Source organism: Corylus avellana, chromosome 10 (genome assembly GCF_965113065.1).
Source record: "Corylus avellana chromosome 10, dhCorAvel1.hap1.2, whole genome shotgun sequence".
NCBI classification, from domain to species: Eukaryota; Viridiplantae; Streptophyta; class Magnoliopsida; order Fagales; family Betulaceae; genus Corylus; species Corylus avellana.
Window position 1 is genome coordinate 13,468,622 of NC_142499.1, and position 25,974 is coordinate 13,494,595.

The following is a 25,974-nucleotide window of genomic DNA, read 5'->3' on the forward strand; positions in this document are numbered from 1 at the left end:
TAACCAAACCCTCTTATCACCCACATCGGCAACAAGAACTATCTCTGCCTTGGACAAATTTATCTTGAACCCTAACAACCACTTCAAAACATGAGAATAGACACCATAGGTTACGAAATTGTTCACAATTAGCCTCACAAAAAATCAAAGTATCATTTACAAACAATAAATGCGACACTCTCATCTCCTTATGATTTTTGATCCCACCGAAAATCATGATACGAGTCCACTATCCACAATAGCATTCATCATCCTACTTAATGGCTCCAAAAGAATCACAAACAATAAAGGAGACAACGGATCCTCCTATCTTATTCCACGTGAGCTACTAAAGAAACCAAATGGAGATCCATTGATGAGAATGGAGAACCGCACCGTAGTTATATAATGTTCTATCTAAACTCACCATCTCTCTCCAAAGACACATCTCTTCAACAAGTATAACAAAAACTCCAAGTTAACATGATCATAGGCCTTCTCCAAATCCAATTTACATAATACTCCCAATTCCCCAGATCGAATCCGACAATCTATAAATTCATTCACCACCAAGACAATCCAAAATTTGTCTCCCTCTAATAAATGCATTATGAGAACTGGAGACAATCTTTCCCAATACTGATTTCAACCTTTTTGACAGAATCTTTGAAATAATTTTATTTTTGTCAATTTCATATCGATTTCAACAAGTTCCACATCCACATTTGATTGTTGGCAATTTCATACTTTAAATTAAAGTTTGACCCTTGAATTTTAATTTCATAAACGTTGCTATCTCTCCAACACTATTTGCTACTTCCAAGGTTTCCTAAATTAGGGTGTTAAACTCAAGCAGAAGTATAAGAAAATTTCTGACTTTTGGACCCAATTCAATTCTTCATGCATAAGCACTCCTACTTATCTTTATTTTTACAAATATAAAATCAGTTCTCATGCCACCTAATTTACCAAAATAATTTATAAGGTTAACCTCTCAAAAAATAATTGATATTTCGAATTTGTATAACAAAAAATTGCAGATTTAACAGCATGTATTTGCACCATATAGCATTATATAAGAACACATCTTGACAAAAGATCAGATAAGGTTGACTGCGAACTACCTTGAACCTCCAGCAACACGATACTTAATGTAATACAGTGCACCAGATTCTTCGGAATATTCTACTTCCTAACCACAAAAGGTAAAGGCACACTGCTCAGGTAAAATATAAACATAAAATAAGTAAAAAAAAAAAAGTGATACCAACACAACCAAATAAGCTTACCAAATCCGAAACTGCAGTCTGCAGACTGGGAGACCAGTTGACCATATAAGATCCTGAATAATATCAATATAACAAGAATCAACTTTAAATAGTCTAGTACAGTTATGTATCAACAACTTCACATCCTGCATTTGTGATATAGGCGATAGTTCCAAAAAATAAATTGAAAAACTTAAAGACCAATAAAAGGAAGCAAGCAATGTCCACCATCTTCAACAATAAATCTGTTCGACTCTGTCACATTGAAGAGATGGCAGATGGCACTAGTAAGCTAAGCACGTCCATAGATTAGATACCTACTACTTATCATTTAGGTGCTTTTTCTTAGTCCTGAATAATATCAATATAACATGAATCAACTTTCAATAGTCTAGTACATTATGTATCAACAACTTCTTCACATCCTGCATTTGTGACATAGGCGATAGTTCCAAAAAATAAATTGAAAAACTTGAAAGACCGACAAAAGGAAGCAAGCAATGTCTACCATCTTCAACAATAAATCTGTTCGACTCTGTCACAATGAAGAGATGGTAGATGGCACTAGTAAGCTAAGCACATGGATAGGTTAGATACCTACTACTTATCATTTAGGTGCTTTTTATTGGTAATCCTATCTTTCGTTATTTCTCATACATGATAAACAAATATGCCAGTAAGAGAAATAAAAAGGGAAAATTCCACATACCCTCCTTAAACTATCACCCAATTGACAATGCCCCCACCCCCAAAACTTTCAATTGTGACAATGTTCCCCCCCTCCCCCCCCCCCCCAAAAAAAAAAAAAAAAAAATTCAATTTATAGGGGTATTTTTGTCATATTGACAATTTTATGGTCATTTTTGACTTTTTGCTGGCCTTAGGGAGGGGGACATTATTGCAATTGAAAGTTTGAGGAGGACATTATCAATTAAGTGGTAGTTCGAGGGGGGGAAGGGAGGGGTATGTAGACTTTTCCCAAATAAAAATCACCGAAGGAATTAGTAGAGTTCTTTTTGATGGTAAAACAAGAGCTACATATTATTAACAGAAAAATGACGAAGCAATAAACATCTGTACTTCCTTGTCCCAATAACTCAATAGAGTAAAATTCAAATGGATAATGGTCAATGAAGGTACAAGTGTTTGTGTTTGTGAATGCTACATGTACCAAGTCTTCCATCCTTTTCTTCTTCCAATGTAGTTAAACCCATCAAAAGGGGGAGGGGGGGTTGGAGAAAAAAATGCGCCAACACTCCTCTAACTTTAAGGTGTTCTATCAGGATGCGCTCAGTTCCAATTTTTCTAATCATGCCCATTGTACTCCCTTAATGATCTAATTGAGCCCTTGTGTCCACTTGCCACTGCAATCAACTCACGGCTACCAGCCGGCAAATCACACATGTAACTTATCAAACTATTTAGGCAAATGGCCCATAAATTCTATGCTTTCCAATTACACCATCTGATTAACAATAAAAATACTAATAACTCTGCTTGGGTAACCTCCTAGGAAGTCCTCATGTTGCACCTCTCATTTACTTTTTAAAGTGGGTGACATAAGTACGACAAGTTTGGCTTATTCCCAGAAGTTGCTGGTTGATAGTGCTTCGTCTTTGGCGTTGGTTGTGAGGGATAAAAGAGGCAATTATAGGGATGGGGATGATTGGAGATTTTCCCTCCCCTCTAGATTGCTTTCCCAGTGTCACTCCCTTGGATTGGGCTCTGTTTTGTGTTAAGGACGTTTGTCCAGTGGTGGGGGTCTCATGTGAGGGGCTTGAGGATTAGACCGTGGCTCTACTAACAGCTATTCATGAGGATCATCCTCGGGAGGAAAAGGGTGCCTACTCTTAAGTCCAAAGGCCAAAGGGAGCCCTTGAACTTAGAATGCTCCATAAATTATGATAATACAACCAAGTCCTATTGGCGCGGGAAAGGCAAAGATCATGAATTTTAGCGGCGAACGTTCTGTGGGTTTCGGGTTTTAGGGCTTTTGGTGTTTTGTGGGGTTGTCTTGGGTGTTCTATCTAGTGTTGAGTTGTTTGGGTCTTTCTTTTGCTCGTTCTTGTTAGGTGTTCTTGTTCTATATTGCATGCATACATAGGGGCACCCTACGCTTTTTTATCAAAATTTCTGTTACTTATAAAAAAAATAAATTTTTTTTTTTTGATAAGTAATAATGCATTAAAAGAGCGCAGAGGGGCGCAACCCAAGTACACAGGAAGTATACAAGAGAGCGACTAAGTAGGGGAGAAAGAAGAAGAGAACATAAGGAGAAAATCAGAAAAGTTGATCACTAAAGGAGCAAGCCAGCCTGAAGTCCAAGTGAATAAGGTGTACAAAAAGAAAAGAATAAGGTCCTCTAGATTCCTCGACGCATCTTCGAAGCATCTCGCATTCCTTTCCTTCCAGAGGCACCAAAGGAGACAAAGGGGAGCCATCTTCCAAACCACCGCACTACTCGTTCTCCCACCCGCCCACCAACTAGCGAACATCTCTTTTACACTTCTAGGCATAACCCAACACATGTTAAAGCGAGAAAAGATAACATCCCACAACTTCCGTGCGACTACACAATGAAGAAAGAGATGATCCACGGACTCCCCATCCGCCTCACACATACAACATCGATTAATCACAACGATGCCTCTCTTCCGAACATTGTCCAACGTGAGAGGTTTCCCAAGGGCAGCCGCCCATGCAAAAAACGCTACTCTCAAAGGAGCCTTGGTACGCCAAATGCTTTTCCACGGAAAGTGATTAGGAACCTTAAGGGCAAGCATCCTATAGAAAGAGCGGACCTCAAACTTCCCTTTGCTTGAGTGAATCCACCACATCCGGTCCTCCCCTTCCCCCCTAATCAAAGACGAGTACAAGAGCGAGAAGAAAGAGGCTAAGGCCATCTCCTCCCAATCATGAATACTGCGGGTGAAAGTAACATTCCAGTGAACCATCCCGTTTACACACTCTCGGATATCCGCAATGGAAGCGTCCTTGTTGCAAGCAATATTAAAAAGACCCGGGAAGGCATCCTTGAGAGACGTCTCACCACACCACCAATCCTCCCAAAATTTAACCTTCCCTCCCACACCAGGATCTAATCGGAAGTGACCCCGAAACGACCTCCAAACTCCACAAATGTGTTTCCATAACCCCACCCCATGCGTTCCACGAGGAACTTTGGTGCGCCAACCCATAAAAAAAATAAATAAATAAATAAACTAATAACTCACCTTAATTGTATACATTTAAAATTTAAAAACTAAAATAAAAATTCTAAGATTCTCCCTAATGCCATCGTCCACACAAAGAACATCATTATCGAAGGAGCCTTAGCTCTCCAAATTCCAAAGAGTGTTTTTTCATCAAATTCAGCCTACTTCCATTAGACAGATAAAGCCTTTTTCCAACTAGCCAACGATAAAAAATGTTGTAAAAAGAAACTTTAAAACTTGTCTCCAACGTGGCACAATAATATAAGTGGATAAATCATGTGCGCATCATGTTAAGTGTAATTGGAAAAAAGATGGGACTTGATTTCATTATTTTTCTGTAAGAAATGATAAACCAAGGGAGTCCTGACAGAACTCTCTCAATGATGGAGAACATGTCAAGGCGTTTCACCCAAACAAAAAGTATAAAGGTTCAAGGCACTGGATGACACTCCTGTACAACACATTTTCACCAGCTTACAATTATGATATTTTTTTACCAGATTATTAAAAATTCATAATTATCATAGTACTAGCTAACAAAACTACAACATGATTCTTGAGATCAATCCAGAACAATTGTTTGCAGATTTCACAATGTTGTTAACCTACTACTAAACAACAAATCAAGAAACAAAAAATGCATCAGCCATGTAAAATGAGTGAAGCCACCGTAACTCTTTTAGATAAGTTAGAAGGAAAGTTCCTAGCTATATAAGGATACAAGTGTAATACCTTGATAGATTAAGCCTTTCTCATGAAGCCTGACAAAGGCCTCAATAACAGCTCCTGCAAAAGGTAACGGTCTCAGTACATATAACACTGCAAGGTAAATCTAGGCTAGTCCACATGAAGGCATTTCAGAGGCTCTAGATATATATGAAACATGATGTGTCACAAAAAAAAATAATAATAATAAATCTAGGACTATACAATATCACATCACAAAACATATCATCCATAACAACAGATAATCATTAACCATCTTATACATACTTTCTACATTGGCTAGAATTCTACTCGATAGAGAACTGCCTTACGACTTAGCTGTTCATCAAGGGTGAAGCGTTCTCTACTCCAATCACAGGAAGCACCAAGTCTCCTAATCTGATTTGCGATGGTTCCACCATACCTGAAACATAATAAAGAAAATTAAAAGTAAATTAAAAGGAAACAAGAACAGTGGAATCACAACTCAATTATTGCAAACTAGATTGAAGAACAAAATAAGCACCAGCGATCATACAACCATCTAAAACAATCAACATCTGAGCTTACGCACATGCTTCAACTACCAAGTCATCAAAAAGAACCAATTAAACCAGTAATATTTTTTAAAAATTACTATTCGTTAATTGAGACAGTTGTTTGTAGTGTTTTCAAATCATGCATACTCCCTTTGGAAACAGATCCTCCACTCTTCTTACACATACAACACCAATCTACCACTATGATACGTCGCTTCCTCATATTATTCATAGTGAGAATCTTCCCTAACGTGGCTAACCAAGCAAAGAACACCACTCTCGATGGAACCTTATTCTGCCAAATACTCTTCCAAGGAAAATAAGTTCTATCAAAGGGCGATAGGACTTTATAGAATGATGAAACAGCGAGCAACCCTCTCTTGGAAAGGGCCCAATAGAGCTTATCTTCACCTCCCCCGTCTTAATCTAAAGGAGTACAACAAATTGAAAAATGAAGTATATAGGTCCACATCCCAATCATGCGCCGCTCTAATAAAATTAACATTCCATTGATGAGAGTCAATAAAAAAACTCTAGATGATCTACCACAGAAGCATCCTTACAATGAGCAATATTGAAAAACACAAAGAACGTAGTACCTTAAGGGACCTATTCCCACACCACATGTCATGCCAAACCCCCCCCCCCCCCCCTCTCGATATTTTTCCAAAGACCCACCCCATATGACTCATGAACCTAATTACAACAACACCCACTCCACGAGCTGCCATATATAGAATCCACTACCACCCTCCACAAAGCTTCTCTCTCACACACATAGCGCCATATAAAAAGGCAGATTAGATAAGGTACTCTTTATCAAAGCAGTCCTTCTGTCCTTCGACAAGTACATCCTCTCCAACCAATCAAGCAGCACTCCATTCTTTAAACAATGCCCTCCCAAATAGATTTGGCCTTAAAAGAACTCCCAGAGGAAGACCTAAATACTTCATAGGCAATGACAAGACTATGCGACACAAAATGCTAGCGAGTTCATCGACATTAGAAACTTCACTAACAAGGACGAATTCTGATTTAGCCAAATGAATTCTCAAACCTAAGACAACTTCAGAGCACAAAAACAAAAAACACGGGTAGCGAAGATGCGCAGGGTTAGCCCCGCAAAATATCAAAGTTTAATCCACAAACAATAGATGACAGATGTCAAGTGCGCCCACATTCCTAGTTCCCACAGAAAAGCCTAAGAGGAAGCCCTCATTCTCTATAGCACCAATCACTTTACACAAAACCACCATAATAATCAGAATCAGCAAGGGAGAGGATCTCCCTATTCTAGTCCATGGGAACTACTAGAAAATCTTGTTGGAATGTCATTTTCCAAAACAGAAAAATGCAGAAAAGAAATACAATGCTCTATCCAGTTACGCTATTTCTCCCCAAACCCACACCTCCTCAGTATATACAACATAAACTCCCAATTGACATGATCATACGCTTTTTCAGTATCCAATTTACAAAGCACACTTGGGTCCCTAATCTGAGCCTACTATCAAAGCATTTGTTGGCTATGAGAACAGAATCTAAAATTTGCCTACCTGTAATGAAAGCATTATGGGGCTTGGATATGATCTTCTCCACAACCGTTTTCAGTATGTTTGCTAGAACTTTTGCAACAATTTTGTAGACTCCATACACAAGGCTAATAGGACAAAAGTTCTTTTTTTTTTAAATAAGTAATTCCATATCATTAACAAAGTGCAAAGGAGCGCAACCCTAGCACATAGGGAGTTTACAAGAGAACCCTTAATCTAAAGAAAAGGAAGAACAAAAATTCAAAAAATCTACAAAATTAGAAACAAGCAAGCAATGATGTGCAATTATCCAAGTGTGTAACGCATTAAACACAATCTTCTGCAACTCTGTCACCGATGTCTCTACATCTTCAAAGTTCTGAACCTTCCTCACGTGCCAAAGACACCGCATTAAACTCAACGGAGCCAACCTCTATACATCCTTAACTGTACCGCACCCAATCGGACCACCCCAAATGTTCAACAAATCAATCACCCGCCTCGGCATAACCCACTCTACACCAAACAGATTAACAATAGAACTCCATAATTCTCTCGCTACTTCACAATGAATCAATAAATGGTCAATGGATTCCCCACTCTTCTTACACATGCAACAACACTCAACCATCACAACATCCTCTTTCTCAAATAATCAATCATCAATATTTTCCCTAATGTTGTTGTTCACACAAAAAACACCACCCACAAAGCAGCCTTGACTCTCCAGATACTCTTCCACTGAAAAGGACCATCCTGGCTAGTTAACACTTGATAGAACAACTTCACTTCAAATTTACTCCTTTTGGAAGGTCTCCAACCTATTCTATCCTCCTCTCCATGTCTTAACCGGAAAGAATACAGCCTCTCATAGAAAGATAGTACCATCTCCACCTCCCAATCCTGAACCAGTCTAGTAAAATTTACATTCCATTAAATAATTCATCTCGAAACTGCATATTATCCGCCAGCCACGCATCCCTTCTCTCAGCAATACTAAACAAATCCAGATAAGATATCTTCAACGGTCTATCCCCACACCTAATATCATGCCAAATGCTAACTTTTGACCCAACCACCACTTCAAATCGGGCAAATTTGGAAAACATTTCCCACCCCCTTCTAATATGTTTCTGAACTCCTAGCTCGGTTTCTGGTTTGTGGGATGCGTTCGTTGAGCTTAAGATGGAGCATCGGTTTTCGGTGGAAGCTAAATCCTTTTCCTTTTCAGCGAATACTGGTAAGTCAGTACTTCGTTTGGAGGAAAAGAGAAAGGGATTCGGTGGGTTTATTTCTCTAGGGATCCAGTGCTCGGACTGGTTAGTAGATACGGTGGAAGAGGCGCTTGTGTCCAAGGGGAAGGAGGATTTTGCTAGATCTTATCGTGATGAGGTGAGGGTGTTGAAGGTTCGTATGGGTAGCAATAAGGCTGGTTGTTTCTTAGAGGCGGCTGTCTTTGTTGAGGGTGGTCAGAAAGGGGTCATTAGGCTCCCTCAGGGTCACGGAGGTTGGGGCTGGCGAAGATTCATGGATGAGCTCTGGCTCCTGCTTGCGCAACTTGTTGCGAAGGTTTTGCTGGTGGTTCCGGTTGTCAACTCCAGCGTGGATGGCAGGCCGCCTATTCGGTCCTTTGCAGATGTGCTTGTCGTGCCCCCAGGAGGTCAGATGTCGTCCCTCGTGGAAGCTCGGGCACCTGTGTAGGGCTCTGACTTGGGGAGCAGTCTTCTTGTGGGAGGCAACGCTTGCTTGATGGAGGCAATGAGGATTCTGGCGAAGGAGTTCCTTGCTAGGGTAAGGACTGAGGTGGATCGGGTCATTTTTTTCGGGTTGGGTCTTAAGATCAATGCTTAGAGGGATATAAGGAAAAGGTTGGCCAGGGTTTTCTCTAGGTTGAGCCTAAAGCCCAAGTTTCTTCTTGGGTATAATTTGCAGGGGAGGCACAAGTTGAAGTCTATTTTGAGGCCCAGACCTTTGGATCTTGTTTTCCGGGTCAAGTCTAACGCAGGTGTCGATTGGGTTCCTGAACATGATTCGGGGTAGGGGGAGGCTTCTTCGGAGAAGGCATTGGAGGTGATTCTGGGCAGCTGCTTCAGTGCGGTTGAGTCCTCTTGCTTGGGTATCTCGGGTGACGACGTGATTTTAGGTTCTGTAGCAGGTTCTGATGAGGCGGTCTCGGCTGCTCCGTTAGGTAAGTTTGTTGTTTCTTCTCCTGTGAAGAGTATGCTCTGGCGCGGGTTTCTTAGGCCTGCGTCTTCCTCTCCGCCTGAGAAGGATGTTGTGTTGGCGCAAGGGTCTGCTGAGTCGAGTTCTACAGGGGAGGTTTCGTCTGTGTCTGACGAGGCTGTGCCGGAGAAGGATCCGGGTCTGGGTATGGTTCCAAGTGTGGTCTTTCCGGTGAGCAGGCGAAGGATTTTAATCGCGTTTTCCTTGAGATGTCTCCAGAATCGGCTTCTTGTTCGCAGGGGTCTGTTTCCAACATTCCTATGGAAAATGGCCTGACCATTCCGCAATGGTGGCTGCTTGAGTGGCTAAGGGATCAAGTTAAGCACGATGAGGCACAATTGGCGTATTTGATGGACGTGGAAGAGGATGCGCGTCTGTTAAATAAGATTGCAATCCCCCCGAGAGCAGTTAAGGGGTCTGCATTGATGCAGTCGGAGTTGATGCAGGTGGTGATGAGAGATTTAGGGATTTCACAACTAAGGGCATGAATTTTGCCTTGTAGCCTTTTTCCTTTCGGGTTTTTTTGTTGGGATGTAGCCCTTGTGGGTGTTTGCTTTTTAGAGTCGTTTTGGTGGGTCTGTTTGGGTTTCTTGTGGGTGCTTGCTCCTTGTGAGTGTAGGGTCTTTTTTGGGTGCTCTTAGGCGCTCTTTGTTATACTTCCGGTGTAATAAGGTTGCACCCTTTTAAATTTGCGCTTTTTGATATATACAACATAACTTATCAAAAAAAAAAAAAAAAACACTCCCACTCCAAATGTTCCCATTACCTCCTTAGAGCACCTACCACCCCTTGCACTATCATATTTAGTTTCGATCACCAATCTCCATAATGCCTCTCTTTCTTTTTGATAAGTAATGTATTATAAATCAAAAAAAGCGCAAAGCGCCTCTTAAGTACACAATAATTGTACAAAGGAACCCAACCAAACACCCTAACAAACCAAAAACCCAGAAAAACCCCATCAAACCAAACACCCTACCAACAAGGTATACAAGAGACCCAACCAAAACCCAAGAAAAGCCCTAGTGCATCTCAGGTGGAACCCTAGTGCACCTCAGGGGGAAATGAAAAAGCATTTTTCGACCCCAAAAATCCCCGCCGACGCCGGCCCTTCACCGAAGAGATGGAGCAATCCAGATTATTAAGCTCCCTCAACCCCTTAACCTTAGAAGCAGAAGCTTCAACCTTAGGAGCAGAAACTTCAACCTCAGCAAGCAGGTCCTTGTTCTTATGCAGCTGTTTTGCGACCTTTTCCTTCACCCTCCGAGTATAAAACAGTTGGGACGTGGATATAGAGGAGTAAATGGGAGTACCACTCTCTGTCATGCGAGGAAACGGACGGCTAAGACTCCTCCCCATCTCCGCCGCCCCATCGAGAACGGAAGTAGTCGAGAGAGAAGTGCAGCACTGTGACGAGAGCAAGGAGGTAGCAGCAGGGGAATGAAGACCCAGCTCAGCCACCCCAAAGGATGGCGAGACAGTAGAGCCTACTTGGACCTCCACCGGCACAGAGGGAACCGGAACAGGGTCCTTTCCCTTAGAGGACAAAGAAGAATCCTTCAACACCACCGGAGAGGGAGAGACAACTCTCGGACCAAAAAACCCACGACGAAACAAACCTTTCGCCGGAGAAGAAGGACGAACAACCAGAACCTCCCCCCCCGAAAAAGGAACCTCCCTATCCCTGCAAAGAGGGCTCGCCGGAGAGACCACCTCCCAAGGAACAGAGAAGGCCTCCTTGAGAATAGAAAGACGAGCCGAATCAGAAAGAGAACCCTCCCAGTCCCTGCGCACCGTGCTCGCTGGTAAATCCTCCGCAGAAAGGAAAGAAGCAGCCCCCTGAGAGGACCCGTTATCGGCAGACCCATCAATCTCGCCCAAAACTCGCATTGGAGAGAGAGAGACCTCCGCCGGGGAAGACCCATCGCCGGAATCCAAACCAGTAACCTGCAAACTCAAAGAAGACCTAGCCAACGGCTCCAACAACTCGTCAGAGACCAGAGGAATCCCCGGAGAAGGCACCAAGAGCGACGCACACGCAGAAACAGACTCCAGAGGTAAAGAAAACGAGACTAAGCCCAACTCCGAACCCGGAACCGAGTTTTGGTTTGGATCCGAGTAATCCGGATCCAAGTATTGAACCGGATCCAAATTTTGACCCAATCCCACTTCAGAGACCGACCCGGAAACACAACCCAAAGCAGAATTTGATAGGCCCAAAAAACGAGCCCGTTTACTCCTGCGAATGGGCTTTGAGACAACCCCAGCACGGACCCGGTCCAACTTACGTTGGATTTTCCCTAGAAGCCTCAACAACCCACTAATGCCGATCTTGCCCTTCTTCTTCTTCCTCAAACTCACTGACCCAGCCGCCTCCGCCAGAGGAGAAGGCAAGCTCTCCAACGCAGAGCAATCCACGGCAGAACGCAACCCCATACCGTCATACTCCGAATCCCAGCAAAACGACCCCGGAAGCAAATCGAGAGACCTCGGGTACTCAACTGCTCTCGCCTCGACGCTCGGAGAAGATCGAAGGACATCCACGAAAGACCTCCCGGAGTCGACCCCCAAAGAAGGAACATCCATGAGAAACCCCGCCAAAGATGGAACCCCAAACTCCGCCGTACCATCCAACTTGATCTGGGCCGCCAACAGTTGCCGAAGCTCTCCCGCAAAACGCCGCCAGCCCCTCCCAAAGCGTCCCTCCGGAAGCCAAATGACTCCCTTACGACCACCCTCAGCCAACACCGATACCTCCAAGAACCTACCGGCCTTATTACCTCCCCCGTGGACCATCGTGGCCTTATCACCCTCACGGTAAGATTTGGCAATTTCTTCCTTCACCTGAACCTGAATCGCCGCTTCCACCGTTTCCACCAACCACGACGAACACCGAATGCTTGCGAAAATATACCCCACGAATCCTTTTCTCCTTTCCTCCAGACGAAGGTTAGGACACCCAACCTTTGCCGAGAGGCAGAAGGTTTTAGCTTCAAAAGAGAAGCTGCGTTCCATAACTAGTGCGCCGAACCCTAACGCGCAGCACCAGCCGCGCCACCGCTCGCAGAAATTCAACTTTCAAAAATTCAAATTTTGAAATTCATCCGAGTCTAGAGAGAGAGAGAGAGACATTCTAGAGAGAGACCGATCTCCATAATGCCTCTCTATCCATAGTATACTACCACAACCACTTCCAATAAGGCTCAATTGAACTGAATCATATTTCTAACTCCCAATCGCACAATTCACTAAATAAAATTTAAGCTCATCCCCAATACAACCCTCATAAAAAATCCCTCTCAAGTTTCAAGCCTATTGGTCACTCCCACTGGAATAGGGAAAAGAGACAAGTAATACATAGGTAGATTAGATAGAGTACTCTTAATATCAACAACCCCTAATTTCTTTGGAATAAGAGCAAAAAAAGTAGCATTAAGGCTTCTTTCAAACTTGCCTCTAGCATGAAAATTCTGGAAAATATTCATTATATCTACTTTAATTACATCACAACAAGCTTGGAAGAATGCCACTACGAAACTATCAAGGCCCAAGCCTTATCACTGTTCATAACTTTCACCACCTCCAATACCTCTTCCTCCTCAAACAGTCTCTCCAACCAAATGGTCACTACATCATCAATGGAGTCAAAAGAAAGGCCATCCAATTTAGGCCCTAATTGAAATGTTCGGTGAACAAACTATTATAGAACTACAGTATGCAGTCTCTGATCTCAAACTAATCTGATGACACTATACCATTAACCAACAAGGATTCAATGGAATGTTTCTTCTATTTGAATTGGCCACTCAATGGAACAACTTTGTGCATTTTTCCTCGTGTCTTAACCACATCACCTTCAATTTCTACCTCCAACTCACCTCCTCCAAAAGAGTAGCCCTCTCCAAATCAGTGACAGCTTCCCCTTTCCTCAACACAAAATACTCTCTCTTCTTCCAAACCATCGAGAACTAGCAATTCTTCCAAAATAAGCCTTTTATGTCTCTAAGCATTGCCAAACACCTCCTCATTCCAGAATTTAAATCAGCAAATATATATCCCATATGTGTTCATTCATTTACCTTTTGTTTTCATAGATTGGCACTTTTCATTTACCTTATTTCTTCATACATTGGCACTTCTGAAAAATTATACTTCTCTTTAAGTTATACAAAAAGAAATAAACTACAGCAATTCACAAGTTATTTTTGTGGAAATTAGAAAATTGTTACTTCTTATAGTCAAATTATTTCAATTCTTTGGAGTAGGAATCAAAAAAAACCTTCTACCCCTTTGTAAAACCACTTTCTGTCACTGGGAAGAGTCCACTGTATTTCATTAGAACACAATGCATTTTTTTCTAGACAACTCATACATATCTTGTGAATAAAGCTTACCTAATCAATGCAAGCATACAAGTCTTGCTACACATAATTGAATAACAAAGACATCAGAGAAGATAAACAACAAAAGTTAGACAAGAATATACTTCTCTTTCCATTCCCAAACTCGGTTTGTGAACTCATCTCTACTTAAATCAACCCTTTTTATTCCTTCAGATGCAAGCATTCTTTCAACTACCAACTGGAATGAAACGGAGAAAAAGAATAAAAAACAAGAAGTTTCAGATTAAGAAAAACAATTAGATAATACATGACAATAAGTAAGACTCGAGGCCAATTAATGAATCTAAATTGTCATATAAAAAATTCATCCTAATCAAAAAAAAAAAAAAAAAAAAAAAAACTTTACAATGTCAAAACCCCTTTCTTTAAACATTCCAAACAAATTTGCAAGAGAGAACACATGATTTGTATGTGATTGAAAGAAAAATGAAAATATATAAAGGTAGTTTCGAACAAAAAAAAAAAAAAAAACTCAATTAAAACACTGATCCAGATACAGAAGCTCATGGGTCAAACACAAACCTGGGTTGCAATACCAGCATGATCAGTCCCAGGAAGCCAAAGTGTTGGCCTTCCTCTCATTCGATGGTACCTAACCATAATATCCTAGTTGAGGAAACCATAAAAATAAATCAAAAAAATATCATCATTAAAAAGGTAACATGCAAATCAAGGGCAGAGTGCATTCATGATATCTAACCAAACACTTTCAACTAATTACACTGACATCAAAAGGAAAGAGCAAAAAAATTATCATCTTACCATTAAGTATGGTGTATATACATAATAAATAGAAGAGATTAAGAAGATAGCAAGAAGGGGTTGATGAAACTAGAAATGATGGGCATCAGAAACCCTTTCTTGTAGTTAATTTTAAAAAATTACTAGGAAAAATAATTCAGGGCAAAAGAGAGTAATAGAGAACAAATTAGTCAAGAGTCTCAGTCCAAAAAAAAAAACAAATAGTCCATGAAACAATTGCATCGATCCTTAACCTCTCGTGAGAGCATGAACTATAAAATCAGCTGATCTTGAACACTTGGAAGAAGATGTTCAAATAATAACAAAATTGGGGAGAAAAACAATGCCTAGATTACGCGTGAAATGAATAGATTGATCACTATAGCGAATGCACTATTTATAGGCTAAGAAGGAAATTTCAATGAAACAAGGGGAAAGTGACATGTATGGATATCCACATATCATGAGACTAAAGGCCAGAGCTCAGTTTGAGCTTTAAAACACTACATTAGAGGTTTTGTGGACCATGGAAAAAGGATGTACATATATGAAAACAAAGCCTTAGAGCATTTAAGTCAGGTAATCCATACTGTCACAGAGGATCTCCAGTGTTGAATAATCCTTTCTTTCTTCCTTTTCTTTTTTTACTTTAACATGTTAACTACTTCTACTTGCAAAATATAAGTTCAGGTAAATCGTAAATTTACTTTAAATTCCTTTACCTTACTTTGGACAATCTAAATATGTTTACTATACTTTGAGCAATTAAAAACTAAGAATAAAGGTCCAATCAAATATCTAGTACCATGCAACTAAGTCAAGCAAAAAAGCCCTTTATGGATCATTGATGCAAACCATTTTCCTACTGGTTGCATCATTGGTGCACCAACAGAAGAAGAATTAAGGAATTTCGAACTCCAAGCCTTCATAACCCTATTCTTAAAGAATACCATCATCAAGATTTCATTTTTGTGGGTTTCTCATTGACAGGTAAAAGGTATACCGTATATACAGTCTTTCTAGTTTTAGTCCCTTGCAAATTATTTCTCTTGGTTGAGAGCTCTTCAGTTGTTAGGCACTTTTGTACTCAGAGCACATGAAATTGACCCAGTCCTTCTATCAATCAGATTATCTCTGACTCATTTATTTGGATTATGTTAGAAGAATTAGGGTTTGAGTCATTAGGGTTTTGGGGGTATTTTAGTCTCTATGGTATTTCCCTAATCCTATATAATAGGATGCTTGTATTAGGTTAACATAAGTTGAATAATATAATAACCTCCGCCTTTTGTGTTTAAACCGTTCATACAAACTATAACATGGTATCAGAGCTTGTTTCGATTCTTGGCTAGTTTAATTTTCTTCTTGGTGGCAGCACTGCCCGTGTGGGCTAACCCACACGGGCAGTACCTTCAAAGAGCTCCAAAGAGTTCCGTAGAGCTGTTTTGTTCTTGTTTTATGGTGACCGGAACTCCTTCCGGTGAGAAAAAAATATATATATATATTTTGTTTGTTTTTGATATTCTGTGATGCTGGCCGGATGGTTCTGCGGTGGTTTTCTGTCTTGTTTGAAGCGGCCGGAGTGTTCTGTGGTGGCCGGAAAAGTTGCAGCGGCCATCGGGAAAAAAAAATATTAAGAACAATTTGATGCTTTTGGTGTTGAAACGTTACTGTGTGGCCCTCTATTGATTCTGTAGTTGCTGTTTTTGAAGTGGCCGGAGTGTTCTGTCTTCTCCAGCAAGTTCCGGCGAGCTCCGGCAATGGTCCGGCGAGCCTCCAGTGCCTGTTTCTGTTCTGTTTTTCAGTGTTTTTCTTCTGTTTTTAGGTATTGCCAGCCTGTTCTGTGTGTTTCCGGCCAGTTTTGAAGCCCCGACGAAGTTCCGGCGTATGTCCAGCGAAGCTCCGGCAAAGCTTTTTGTTTTTCCAATATCTGTTTTTCGGCGAATCTTGTTGGTTAATCATGTGAAAATTTGTTGTTTGTTTGTTGTTTGTGATTGATGTATCCGACCGGCCTTGGATTCTCCGGCGAGAACCGATCAAGTGATCGATGCATCCGACCGGCCTTGGTGTTTTTCGGCGAGAACCAATCCCAAGATCGATGTATCCGACCAGCCTTGGATTCTCCGGCGAGAACTGATCAAGTGATCGTTGCATCCGACCGGCCTTGGTGTTTTTCGGCGAGAACCGATCAAATGGTTGTTCAAGTTACCAACGAGTTTTCGACCGGCGTTGAAGTTTTATTTAATTAACTTGTGTGGTCCAAGCAGTTCCAGCTTGAGGGGGAGTGTTAGAATATGTTTTCTAGTTGTTTTTCGTTTGCTTGTATATTCCAAGCTGGATTCATATGATGTATATGCTCCAGCTTGAGGGGGAGTGTTAGAAGAATTAGGGTTTGAGTCATTAGGGTTTTGGAGGTATTTTAGTCTCTATGGTATTTCCCTAATCCTATATAATAGGATGCTTGTATTAGGTTAACATAAGTTGAATAATATAATAGCCTCCGCCTTTTGTGTTTAAACCGTTCATACAAACTATAACAGTGATCAAACGAAAACTTCATTAGATGCACCTAGTGATCAAACAAAAACTTCATTAACTGCACTACTTCTGCTTACATTAAATAGATGCCATCATCAAAGCAACCGTGAAGTACAAAAGAGAGACTGAAATTAATGAGCCAAATCAAGCTCAAGGATGCTTTTCAACACAGAAAGTCAATCATGAAAATAGTTTCAGGATTATAACTACTAATTGGTAATGCATACCACTTTTAAATCACAAAAACACTGAAACTATATGTCCTACTCTCAAACTTTCACTTTAATTCACAAAATTTTAGTCTGGCTCATAAATAAATAAATAAAGACCGTGCTCATTCTGGTGAGTATATTATTTCTATGCACATCAAACTTTGAGAACTCAAGAGACTCATTATGATCAGCAAAGAGTTGTCCCGAGTCAATTTTGTTCTTTTTTGCTACACAATTTTTTTTCCACTTATGACCACTCCTCACTAATATTGCAAATTTTGTTAATTATCCACATAGCTTTACTCTATGCATTATTACAACACCCTAAACACCCATGGATGGCTAACATAATTTTTCAAATGCTTCAAACTTCCAAAAGAAAGATAACAAGTAAAAGTTTTGTTATGCTTGATCAGTTGAGGGTTTATCCAAGCAAGTCCAAATATCCTCCAGATTAAGCAGTGTTAGACAATGGAAGTACAAGCATGAACCATGTATTATAATGTATATATGACAAGTGCATCAGATGAAAATGTAACACTTGCTCCAGCTAATTGTAATATATCTCAGTTAGAAGTATGGGCTGGATGCATAATCAACACTTTTATGAACACAAATCAAATGGCATGTATTTCAATAAAATCCAAATAAACATATGAAGAATTCAAAAGCAACTTCACAACCTCAAGGGTCACAAACATTGCATGTCCCATATGCAGAGACCCAGTAACATTAGGAGGCGGCATTGAAATCACAAATGGATCGCTTCCTCGGTCAAAGTTTGGCCTAAAATAACCTTGGGACTCCCACCTAGTATCCAAAAATTACAATCAATACAAAATAATGCTTATACATATAAATGAAAATGTGTTAGTAAACACTTCCAGAACAAGTCCACACACAATTAGAAATGTGAAGATGCAGTCAATACCAAACTTGAGAATTCATGCAAACAATATGATGAACAGCACCTAGACATGAGATGATTAGAAAATAATAAGCCCCACAGAGGTCAAGGGAGGATGAAAACTATATTCTAATTAATCCAAATAAGGTCCAAGAAATGTTTAAATACATAAGTCAGCCTCTTGGAAATAGTAAACATATTGTGAGACCAAGGCATGGTTTAAGAAAAACCATATTCTATAGGGGAGGTCTTTTCCTAGAAAAAGAAGCACCAATGCAGTATAAGGGATGGAAGAGAAAAACAAGTAAACGCTATATTACCCATGAACTGTAATGCTATTATACAGCACTAAACTAACGCTATAGTATCCATGTAAATCACTGTTGTGAAGAATCACTGCCACTGTAAACTTGCAAGCCTCTGTATCAGTTTGCTCAAGAAGCAAAATGGGTCATACCATGTGAATGCAAATGTCCCGTATAAGTGAGGTATGAAAGTTAATCTCACCTACACAGATGTTGAATGACACGAACAGTGGCAGTGTTAGCAGCAATAGAGTTAAGGGGGGCTGCTAATGGTTTTTTATGAAGCCCATGTTGTTATCTTGGAATGTGAGAGGGTTGAACGAGGATGACAAGCGATTGAGTCATAAATATTCTTAGAGAGTGGAAAAGGCAGATATTATTTGTTTGCAAGAGTCTAAATTGGAGCTCATTTCAAGCAGTGTTGTGTGACGCTTGTGAGGGTGTCAACATATGGATTGGTGCTACTCATCTTCTAGAGGGGCTTCAGGAGGAGTATTGGTTATGTGGGATAGCAGGGTAGTGAAGACGATCGAAAAGAGTGTTGGAGAGTATATTGTTGCCAGCTCCTTCATAAATGTCGAAGATGGTTTCTCTGGGGCTTTTGCGGGAGTCTATGGGCCAATTCCGATTGTGAAAGAAAGGTACTTATGAGAGTTGGCTGGTTTGCTTAGTTGGTGGAATCTACCACAATGCATAGGGGGACACTTCAACATCACTCACTTTCGTAGTGAAAGATCAGGTGAAGCTCATTTTAGTCCCGCTATGATGAAGTTTTCTGATTTTATATTTGAGTAGGGCCTCATGGATCTTCCCCTTGTAGGGTGGACTCTTACATGGTCTAATAATTGAGACTTTCCCTCTTGGTCAAAAATTGATAGGTTCCTGATTTTTCTGGATTTGGAAGGTAAGTTTCTCGATTTATTTCAGAAAAGAATGCATAGATTGTGCTCAGACCACTTCGCTATTCTCCTTGATTGTGGTGGTATTCATGGAGGCAAAAAATCCTTTAAGTTTGAGAATATGTGCCAAAAGGCAGAAGGTTTAGTGGACAGGGTAAGGCGGTGGTATTCTTATCACCTTCAACGCTCTCCTACCTTCATCTTGGCTCGTAAACTTAAGGCCTTGAAAATTGATTTAAAAATCTGGAATGAGCAAGTGTTTGGAAATGTAGAGTCCCATAAAAGAAAACTCTTATGGAAAAGTTGTGTGTTTTTGATGGGTTGGAGAAAGTGAGAGCTTTAGTTGTTGAAGAGAAGTTGAGAAAACCTTGGTTATCAATGAATTGGAAAAGTTGCCTTGATGGAGGAGATTAGTTGGAGGCAAAAGTCAAGAGCTCTTTGGCTAAAAGAGGGTAATAAATGCAAGAAGTTTTTCCATCGGGTGGCCAATTCCAATAGGAGAAACAACTCCATTGAAACATTGTTAATAAATGGTACAATTTCTACGGATCAATCTGCTATCAAAGAACACATTGTGCAATACTGTGATAGCTTGTTTTTAGAACAGTTCAACTATGAAGCACACCTTTGAGTTAGAAAGTCTATTTGAGGAGAGTGAGGTTCTTGAGGTAGTGAAAAGTACGAAAAGTAATAAGGCACCAGGGCCTGACGGTTTTTCTATGGCTTATTTTCCAAGTTTGTTGGGATGTGACCAAGGCAAACATTATGGGGGTGCTCCACGATTTCATGCTAGTAAGTTTAAAAAAAGTTTTAATGCCACTTTCATTGCTCTCAATCTGAAGAAGTCTGGAGCTATTGGTCTTAAGAACATACGGCCTATTAGTCTTGTGAATGGAGTTTACAAGATTATTGACAAGTCCTTACCAATAGGGGACTTCCCCCATGCTTTTTTGTAGGGTCTACGCACTCCAGTGTGGTTAACATTTAACCTTTGTTGTTTGCAAATGACACTTTGGTTTGTTGTGGAGCTAAGCCTAATCACCTTCACTATTTGCGTGCTGAACTTTTATGCTTCAAATTTGTCACCAATTTGATGATTAATCTGGCTAACTCGGAATTGCTTCCCATGAGTAATGTTGATAATGTGGATAGATTGGTTGGCATTCTAGGCTATGGGGTTTCTTCTTTGCCTTTAAAGTATCTTGGTCTTCCGTTAGGGCCTCCTATAAGGCCAAGTCTATTTGGGAGGGTGTTATCGAAAAGATAAAGCGTAGATTGGAAAATGATGTACTTGTCTAAGGATGGTATGGTTACCCTTATAAAGAGCACACTTCCCAATTTCCCTACGTATTTCCTGTCTTTATTCCCTCTCCATGTAGGTGTTGCAAACCGCATTGAGAAGCTTCATCGTGATTTTTTATGGGGCGGGTTAGGCGAAGAGTTCAAATTTCACTTGGTAAGCTGGTCCAATGTTTGTTCTCCAATCTCTAAAGGAGGATTAGAGATTCAGAACTTGTTGTTCAATCATGCTCTCATAAAATTTAAAATAAATAAATAAATAAAATAAAAAATAAAAAAAAACTGGCACTACGTGCATGAGAGAGAAGCTTGGTGAAGTGTTGTGGTGGAATCTAAATTTGACAATTCATTGGGTGGATGGTGTTCAAATAAGCATCTTGGGTCGTATGGAGTGGGGTTGTGGAAGAAAATTAGGAGGGATTAGGGGATGCTTTCAAGTCATGCTAGATTTGAGGAGGGAGATGGTGCCAAGGTTAGATTATGGAATGATCTATGGTGTGGGGAACAAGCTTTAAAGGAAGTCATTCCATATTTATAGGGTATTACTTGTGCAAATGATGCTTCCGTAGCAGCTCACTTGGAGCTCTCTAGTGGCTCCAATCAATGGAAAGTAAGCTTTGCTAGAACAACTCATGATTGGAAGGTGAATGTCTTTGCCTCATTTTTCAATTTGTTGTATTACTTATCAAAAAAATAATAATTGTTTTATTCGGTTAGAGTGAGACATGAAGGTGAAGACAAGCTTTGGTGGGCCCTTCCAAAAGAGAGTTGTTCTTTGTTAGCTATTTTCTATAGTGTCCTTGTTTGTAATTTTGGTATTCCTTTTCCTTGGAAGGGTATTTGACAGACTAAAGTTCCTTTGAGAGCGACTTTTTTTGCTTTGTCGGCGGCCCTAAGGAAGATCCTTACCATAGACAACCTTAAGAAGCAGCATGTCATTGTGGTCGATAGGTGTTGTTTGTGCAAAAGGAAAGGAGAGTCCATAGACAATCTTCTTCTCCATTGTGAGGCTGCTTGTACCTTATGGAATGCTTTTTTTCAATCATCTTGGGCTATCTTGGATTATGCCGAAACGAGTAGTTGACTTGTTTGCTTATTGGAGGACTGGTGGTAGCACTCAGAATGTTGTTGTGGAGAAGACAGTGCCTTCTTGCCTTTTGAGGTGTCTTTGGGGGGAAAGAAATTATGAAAATTTCACGGATCACAAGAGGACATTGGTGAAGCTTAAGTTCTTTTCCTTTAATACTTTTTATACCTGGACAACTATGTTTGTAGCTCCTTTGGTGCCTAGTTTTCATGATTTCCTTGTTCTTTTTTCACTTTCTAGCTATGTATACTTCTCGTGTATTTGGGTTGGCTTTTTGCTTTTAATGACATTTTGCTTATCAAAAAAAAAAAAAAAAAAGTTAGTATCACCATTATGGGATCTATCAAGCTCCACAAATTAATGATAAAATCAAGGCAAATTGTGCAGAGCTTCCTTCTTGTCAATTTTGTACTCTTTGAGCATGAAACAATTATCCAGCCTTTGAGCTTTCCTTAACAAAACCATGGGCCTCGTTTTTGGTTCTTAATGAATTGGTTTCAATTCAAAAAGAGAATAAACAAGATGTTTTTAACGTACTGGATTTTTCAGAGTTCAATAAAAGTTCAACTATATATGGAGACTCTAATTCTTGGAAAATGAGATTGTCTAATAAGAGACAAGTTGGGGGCATGGATGATGGGATGACTAGAGAAATGGGGAGTTAAAAGTACATATTGGCAAAGTTACCTGTGTCTTATAACAGATAAAATACAATTACATGGTGTAAATGATGATGATAAGACAATGTACTAAGAACTTGACATGCTAAAGGAGATTTACTTGTATCCACCAGCACCTTATACTCGGTTTGAATTATTGGAATAGAAACTACCACCATTTGTCTATAATATCCAAAGTTAAGAGTGTTATATACTCCATCCCATAAGGGTTACAGCATATTGGGCTAAACGGCACCTCCATCACCAAAATAATAACATGGTGCATGAGGTATAGGTCTATGTCCCGAGGGATGCATGTGAAATTATAATTCACACAAAAAAACAAAAAAAAACAAAAACAAAAAAAGGAAATATGAACTATATAAAAATAATGTTCAAGATTCCTAGTGTCCCTGTATCTCAATACTCACAGTAACACCAAACGTGAAACCAATTCCATGGAACTAAAGAATGCAGTCAGTTTCCAACGATAGCATATCCAACAATAATCAATATTTCTTTCAAAAACAGGACTCTGGCCAATGTGAAATATGACATACTAAACATTGTATGACTATGAACTGATGTGCGCACAGTATGATTCGGTAGTAAGAGTTTAACTTCACTTCAACGGAATATCTATTCATCAACTAAAGTGAAGAAACGATTTAAAAAAATAAATAAATAAATAAATAAATATTGATTAATAAAGTGAAGAAACAAATAATAAAAGAAAAGAAATCAGATCAAGAGAATTAGCAAAAGCAATCCCTCAGAAGACTTAATGAATAGCAACAATTCAAGCACAGATATTTAGGTACCAATTGTATATCCGTTCCTCCGAAGCAAAATCGAACGTCTTCGCTATCTCTGGAGATGTAAACACGCCATTCTCTGCTGCAGCAACTGAAATGTAATAAAAATAAAAATAAAAGACACAGATAAGGCACCAAGCTTAATACAAAACGTTCAAAAACAAAGTCTTATCCCCAACAAATCCCAATACTCTGTTTAATAATTTGGTAGCAAGAGTTAAAGGACTTCAAATTTCACTTTCTATCACTTCCAGTGCAACATTCTCAGCAACCAAACAGTTTTATGTGAAGATATGGAGAAAGAAACCAATTATTTCCTTTTACTCAATACTTTTTATGATTTTCTCATCATTTCCTCCATCCAAATCCAAGTACCTGCAGCGAAAGGCCTAGGTCTGATGAAATGCCAACGACGCAGGCCGCGACGTCGTTTGGAGAAGGAAAGGGGATTGAGTCTCTTATAAGTAGAGCAGCATGGAGAGAAGAGGAGCGGACCAGAGGAGAGCACCGTTTGAAGTATCATTTGTTACAATGTCTCTGCGAAACTGAAGAAGAAGAAGAAGAAGAAGAAGAGTGGAAGAAACAAAAACTCTACGATATGGCTATGGGCTGTGGAGAAGAGGATGTCTATGGCCTGGGGTTTTAACTTTTTAAGTGGCAGAGATTTTATTTGCAGAGGGAAGCAGAGGATATAGTAGCTTTTTAATGGCCATTTCCTCTTTTCTTTTCTTTTTTTCTCTCTAAATTAGCTGCATGTGAGAAAGGTTAGGGTGTTAAGAGACCAAGACACTCGCGAGCGGGCGCTCGGTTCGCATAAGTTCGATTTGTGCTCGACTCGAATATTAAATAAAGCGTTTCGTAAACATGAATCTTGACCCGAATATTAAACGAAACAAACTCGGCTCGACTCCGCTAAGTTTGTATAAGACTCACCTCGTTTATTAGGCTCGAGTCGTATATTTTTTAATAAGTAACAAATAATAATATATAGTCAACATTACTTAATAATAACAAATATATTATATACTTTTGTTTTTTTGTTATTTATGTATATGTGTATATTATATAAACACATATAAGAAATATATATATATATATATATATATATATATATATATATATAGAGTAAATAATAAGAAATATTTGATATTATCATTAATCGTGTTATCATATGATATAATCATATGGTACATTGTGTCATTTAATAAAAATATTATCATTAGATAGTTTATATTTTGGAAATTGGAATCGTATATCACATAATCATTAATCATTATATAATCAATCATATGGTATATCTGCATAAGGTATTGTGTTATTTAATCAATACATTATAGTTAGATACTTTATTCTTATAAAACGTATATCACATGATCTTCGATCTAAGATAATATTAATATGAATTGTGAGATAATATGATCATATAATTTAACTATTTAAGTATAAATGTATGACCATTAGATCATAAGGAATTTGCGGTAAGTAAAAACTTAACAATTTGAATTTAAATCATATGTCGTGAATCGTGATCATGAGATCATATAATATAAGTATATAACAATTAACAATAACATTGAACTATATAATGATACAATCATATTAGTATATAAATGTTTACATATAAGATACAATATATATTAATATTGACATTATATACTTGACTTGTGCTAAGCTTTAACATTTTAATATATTAACTAAATAATACTATATGTAATATGATGGTAAACTATTAGTGTTTGTGTGACATAAAGGCATTTGATGTTGTCATTAAAAAACATAAGAAGAAAAAAAAAATGCGATTGAAAAAAACACAAATTTTAAAATCGCAATTATTAAAATTGAAATATCAAACTGAACCTAAATAATACTAAAAAACACAATTTTTATTCCTAATTCCTAAATTTTGAATTTAATCGTGGCCGTCTAATTGAGTTGAATTTAATATCGGCTGTTGGATTTTATTAATGGAACCAGTCTCAACATAAGACGCACACACAAGTTTAATTCCAGCTGTAAGACTATAAATACATCTCTTAAAAAAAATCTCTAACCCTAACCTAAACGGCCGCCCCTCTCTTTCAGACACTCTCCCCTTCTTGCGCTCCTCTCACTCAAACGCTCTCCTTGCCCCTCGCGTCGCCTTTCACGGTATGTCTCGCCTCTCAGTGAAGCTCTCTTTGGTTTTCTTTTGTTTAGATTCAAAGGCACTATCTAAAATTAAAATTTTTTTAAAAAAAAAAAAAAAAAAAAAAATCCCAAACCCTAACCTAAACTACCGCCCCTCTCTCTCTCAGACGCTCTCAAGTATTGACTGAGCAACTTTGTTCTGTGGAATAATTGAATCTAACTGACCCTAACTAGATTTGAGCTTGAGGGCCGATCAAAATTGTTGGCAAAATTGATGAGCTCGAGCTCGAACAGGGTTCCAACCCTATCGAGCCGAGCTTGAGCAACACTTTCAGGCTCGAGTCGAGCTCGAGCTCGAGCCTGAGTCCAGATTAAACGAGCCGAGCTCGGACAACCCAAGTTCAACTCGTTTACACCCCTAAAGGAAGGCGTTTGTTAGCGTAGAAAACTAAGAGCCTATTTTGGATTGCGTTTGAGAAATATAGCTTTTAAGTCAAAAAGAGCCGTTGGTCATTATTAAG

At 39.3% G+C, this 25,974-nt stretch overlaps 1 protein-coding gene across 7 annotated transcripts in view; it reads right to left on the reverse strand.

The window, feature by feature from the left end:
* The window catches only part of EMB2247 (protein EMBRYO DEFECTIVE 2247), a 63,921-nt gene extending 39,908 nt beyond the window's left edge, over positions 1-24,013 (reverse strand). Inside the window, exons 1-9 of one of the 7 annotated variants that reach the window (XM_059606421.2) lie at positions 23,702-24,013; positions 23,333-23,417; positions 18,039-18,165; positions 14,387-14,470; positions 13,948-14,042; positions 5,500-5,591; positions 5,195-5,248; positions 1,269-1,321; positions 1,104-1,171 (exon numbers count right to left, since the gene is read on the reverse strand). In XM_059606421.2, the coding sequence (XP_059462404.2) occupies positions 1,104-1,171; positions 1,269-1,321; positions 5,195-5,248; positions 5,500-5,591; positions 13,948-14,042; positions 14,387-14,470; positions 18,039-18,165; positions 23,333-23,417; positions 23,702-23,849 (806 nt within the window). In that variant the 5' untranslated portion in view covers positions 23,850-24,013. Of the gene's footprint in view, positions 1-1,103; positions 1,172-1,268; positions 1,322-5,194; positions 5,249-5,499; positions 5,592-13,947; positions 14,043-14,386; positions 14,471-15,608; positions 15,720-18,038; positions 18,166-23,332; positions 23,418-23,701 lie in introns of those variants that run through there. The other 6 variants (XM_059606420.2, XM_059606422.2, XM_059606424.2 and 3 more) reach the window with 6 other exon arrangements.
* Positions 24,014-25,974: the final 1,961 nt, after the last annotated feature.